General features: G+C 40.0%; 1 protein-coding gene across 1 annotated transcript in view; it reads right to left on the minus strand.

Annotated features, from left to right (window-relative positions):
• The window catches only part of LOC101853440 (BCL2/adenovirus E1B 19 kDa protein-interacting protein 3), a 42139-nt gene extending 38456 nt beyond the window's left edge, over positions 1 to 3683 (minus strand). Inside the window, exon 1 of the mRNA XM_005091759.3 lies at positions 3481 to 3683. Coding sequence (XP_005091816.1) covers positions 3481 to 3523 — 43 coding nt within the window. The 5' untranslated portion in view covers positions 3524 to 3683. The remainder of the gene's footprint in view (positions 1 to 3480) is intronic.
• Between the last annotated feature and the right edge of the window lie 1220 nt (positions 3684 to 4903).

Raw genomic sequence — 4903 nt, forward strand, 5'->3', positions numbered from 1 at the left:
GGAGGGGGAGAGCCTATCAACAGAGCCCACTCCCACTTTTAAAAAAGTCTGATGGGGTATCTTGAGCAAACCCAACCCTTCCTTTGTTCATCTCTCCTTTTTTCTCTGCACTCTCTTTTTGTTTATATCTCATTGATTCTATTAATCACTTCCACTTTCAATCTCCCAGCACTATCCATAAGCAGGCCTATTGTTGATACAGGTAGGTCACACAGTTCCTAACATGCATGTCCCAGAGAACACCAACTTCCCCATCTCATGTAGAAAAGAAGCAAACAATCAGGGCCTAATAATGAATCACACAGACAAAGGCACTTATCTTATAAACCATGAATGAACATGTTGCGTGCAACATCCAGAAAACGTATTACAGGTTTCGAACATAATCCAGACCATTGTAAACATGGTGGTTTTAAAATCCATTTTAATTAAAAGCCTTCTTGTACACCAATTCTTGTGAAGGTGGATTAATCTCCAGTAATTTTTTTATTTTTTTTTGGGGGGGGTATTTTTGTAAATTTTAATTTCATTCCAAGAGTCAAAATTTGACCATGATCTCTTCTTTCAACGGCAATTTTTTTTTTTTTTGACTCCAGGCTGAAATGGAATTGGACTAGTTACTATTGAGTCTCTGTTATGATGTTATGAATTCTTGATATTTGATCTATGTCAGACGAGCACAAGACTATGACAAACATTCAGCCATATTGTGTTTATTTTCATACCGTACTTCTTCACTATATCTGAGTATAGGAATAGAATATTATGACAGTCTGTAAGGGGAAATTGTGAAAATGACAGATGGTATAAACAGTAATCAAAACCTGCAACAGTATCAGGTAGATAGAAAACAGAGACCATTGATTGAAGATTTTAAGAAGACAAAGCAAAAGTTGATTTCAAGTAATTCATAATGTAATTTTATGAAAAATATGTGCCTTGAACCAAATGATGAAACATTCATGAGTCATTATAACAGATGCCTAAGATGACCACTTACAGTGCTTTAAGATGGTACAACACAATGAAAAATATCAATCTAAGCTACTACTGTACATTTTTTATATATAAGAGATGCTATTGTCAATGCAGATATTTTCCCTGCATTTATCACTGCATGGCATTGGACAGAAAGGCGAGAGCCCAGCTGTTGCTGGATCGATAATAACAGCAACAAAAACAAATCCAGATTTACTAAATTTTTCATACGAATGTACTGAAAACTAGGTTTTTAGGGCCTAAAATTCCACAAGTTGGTTCTCAGTTTTCATAATATTATGCAAAGGCAGAGAAAAATACTGTAGACTCTTCTTCCTCCTTTTCAACCTCAGAGTAATTTGAAAATAGTGTGCAAATCAGCTGCTCCCACAGTGTGAAATTCCCTCCAACTGCATTTAAGAAAGGCACCTCCTTTCAGCGCATTTTTTAAACTGGTCTTCTACTACTTTTAGTCTTAAAAAATACATTTTTAAATCTTATTTTACAGACAGGTTTGAGTCTTCTTTCTACAATGGTGGCGTCGGTGGCCTAGTGGTTAGGCTCTCGGACTCGCAACCGTAAGGTCGTGGGTTCGAATCCCGTCAAGGGCCCGACGTTGTGTCCTTGGGAAAGGCACTTTACACGAATTTTCCTCACTTCACCCAGGTGGGAATGGGTACCCGGCTATAGACAGCGAAAGATCTTGTCAGTTTGTTAGTGTTTGAGCGCTTAATCGGCTGCTCGCACTGTATGCTTCCCGGGAAGCTGAGAATGTTTCGGAGTGTTCTATGGTCTGCTGGGGTAATAATATAGTGTAAAGCGCATAGAGCCTGCTGTTGAGCGGGGATATGCGCTATACAAATGCTATCTATTATTATTATTATTATTATTACAATTTTCTTTCTACAATAAGTGTGATCAGCAGCCACAGTCTTTTTGTAGTGTACATGTTCTTTCGTCAGATTACAAGTGACATGTATTTGAGAGGATTGTTGTATCTTGAATGAGCCAGAATGGATGGAATGTGTCATTAGGCCTCAACAAGTGTTAACAGAATTGAGTGTTAATTTTTTTACTCTTATTTGTCTTTAACAGTGCTAGCAACTGCATTTAAGGCCATATGAGCGCGCAGGACACATTAAACATTTTCAGTTGGTAGGAAATTTTGAATTTTGCCAGGGTGGCAGCCGAATCCTACTCTTATAGATTATGGACCACCAAGGGATCTTTAACGTGCGCAACTTGCACACTGGCCCTCCAAGATTTTTCGCTCTTGTCGCTCTTGTCCGAGAAGACTATGTGTAGACCTCTTTTACCAGAAGATCAGGGGTTTGGCTTAAAGTCAGCAGTAAGAAGGAGCCAAGGAGTAGCAGTAAAAAGGCTGCAGAAAGAGTCAGGAGGAGCCAAGAGGAGGGGGCAAAGTAGGTGAGGGGGTGGGGGCAGAAAGAGGAGACGAAAGAAAACGACAGAACATTGCAAGAGGAGGTGAAAGGAAACAATTTTAGAGAAGAAAATGCTTCCATCGCTACGCTACCCGGATTCGAACCCAGGACCTTTGAAAGAGATGCCAACACCTTAACCACTAGGCCACGAGAGCCCCCTAGGGATCTTTAAAACGGGCGCAGCTTGCACACAGGCCCTCTGAGATTTTTCCCCCTTGTCCGAGAAGGCTAGGTGTAGACCTTTCCTACCAGAAGACCAGGGGTGTGGCTGAAAGACAGCAGTAAGAAGGAGCTGAGGAGAAACAGTACAAAGGCTGCAGAAAGAGTCAGGCGCCCAGAGGAGGAGGCAAAGGAGTTTGGGGGGGGGGGGGGGGGGGAACGGGAAGATTGAAGAATACCGGACCACTTGTTTTTTTTGCGCGAGAATGGGGTGGGGGGGCGGAGGAAGGGATTAGGGGGAGGGGGAGGGGTGTTCAGGGGGGTGACAAACTGATAATGAATAGATCTAGGATACCTGTCTAGATTCTTCATTGAGAGAGATTAAAAACTGGGGAAAATCATGAATTCCTATGGCAGGTTGTCGAGACATCATAGGCAAAAGTAGTCCTAATCCGTTGGTCCGGTATTCTTCAATCTTACCTTTGGAACAAACAAAAAAAGAATTGGAATCCTGAAGTTGAACACCCCTTTGGCTTTGGCCTTACTTCTTTTTTTATTCTAGAAAATCTACCATAAAACTAGGACAAAAGACTAGGATGGTACAAGAATCTAACTTCAAGATAAAATGTTGCAGTCTGTTGTTATAAAATCAAACATCTCAAATATGTTGAAGAAGTAGACTTCTTTGACTATTATGTTCCAAACACTAGATCTAGATCTAGATCTAGATCTAATTTTCAAAACTAATCTAGCCCGAGATCTAGAGTAAAACTTTAGGAAGAATGCGAACTAACAAAGGCAAAGGCGGGACCTGAGCCAAGCTGTCTTGCAGTACAGTAGCAGTCGTGTCGTAGTCTAGTGGCATTCCTGCGAATGAGAATGATAGAGTTAACATACTCACCAATAAGATCTTCTGAATGTTCTGGCCTCTGCGTTGAAGCCATCGTGTCAGACACGCTGAAAATTAACTTTCAAACTCCCCTTAACAACTGGAAAGCGAAGTACTGTTTCAGAATTCACTCAATTCAAGTCGGAAACCAACAACTGTGCGCGCTCCTCCTCACACGATGATTTGTTGATATTTGGCCAGGTTTATTTACTAGTGACGTCAGACAACTGGGTCAAGGCAAGCTGCAGCGCCCCTAGTAGTAATAAATGGGGACTCCATTAACTCCCCTAGGTTATCCTTGAGCTTGCCACATTGCATTGTGTGGTACATGTCAGGTCAATGTGGAGAGGGCAAAGGTGAACGATTACGAATCGTAGGCCCCTATAGCTTACGATAGGCTAGCCGAGAGCAAGTAGCCTTTAGTAGAGGGCCTTTATGGTGCATAAGCGGGACCTCTGAGCATGTCTTTACACAGTTACGTACAGGTGCTAAAAGGTGACTTTGCACAGCATGGTGACTTTGCCAAATTTTCTGTGAAAATATGAATGCACTTTTGGCGCTAGCGTTCGAGGTTTCCTAAGCTAAATAACATATATTTTTTTATAATACATGTCCTATTATATAGGCATATATCATATTATATTATGATATGAGTTTATCTGTTATTATTACAGATATTTTCGTTTTCGCAGTTTGTTTCCGTAGTAACCGTATTACCAAAAGTTTTAAGGTTGAAGGTTTTGTTAAGGCTTAAAAAGTGCTTTATAATAATTTGCCTAAAAATTGCATCTTAAAATTATTTTTTCCTACTTTTTCTTATTATTATGTACTTTAATGGATAATATAATAGGCTATCATTATGCCACAAAACACCTCTAACTTCGGCACGTCTAGTTAAATAAATTTTGCACCGACCTTAAGGTGCAAACTTTTAAACCACCCCGGTTAAATTGATGATGACACCTAAAATGTGTATAGGCCTATGCAATGTGAGGCCTAACCAAGGAGTTTAGAACTAAGTTTACTTTTAATCTCCTTGGGCTTAACTCATATTACATGGCGTGGCTCTATTGTCCAGTAGCAGCATAGGAAATTTTCAAAAATCTAAATAGTAAACAAAATCATGTTTCTTTCGGCGCTTTTTAAACAAATTTAAACATAATTAGTAGGCTAAATGACAGGATAGACAATGGAACAAAATAAAGAACCTTCATATGAAACGCTCCGCGGGGGTATATAACTGCTTTGATGACGCTTGGGGAGAAGTATAATAATTTTGAGATACGGTAGCAAAAAGAAATCGAGGGGGTCATGGGTGTTCTGGTGTGATTTTCTCCTTCTTTCCAATCAAACATATTATATCGTCGTCCCTTTTTCTCTTTATTGTGTGTGTGTGTGTGTGTGTGTGTGTGTGTGTGTGTGTGTGTGTGTGTGT

Source organism: Aplysia californica, unplaced genomic scaffold, assembly GCF_000002075.1.
Source record: "Aplysia californica isolate F4 #8 unplaced genomic scaffold, AplCal3.0 scaffold00035, whole genome shotgun sequence".
In the NCBI taxonomy this organism is placed as follows: domain Eukaryota; kingdom Metazoa; phylum Mollusca; class Gastropoda; order Aplysiida; family Aplysiidae; genus Aplysia; species Aplysia californica.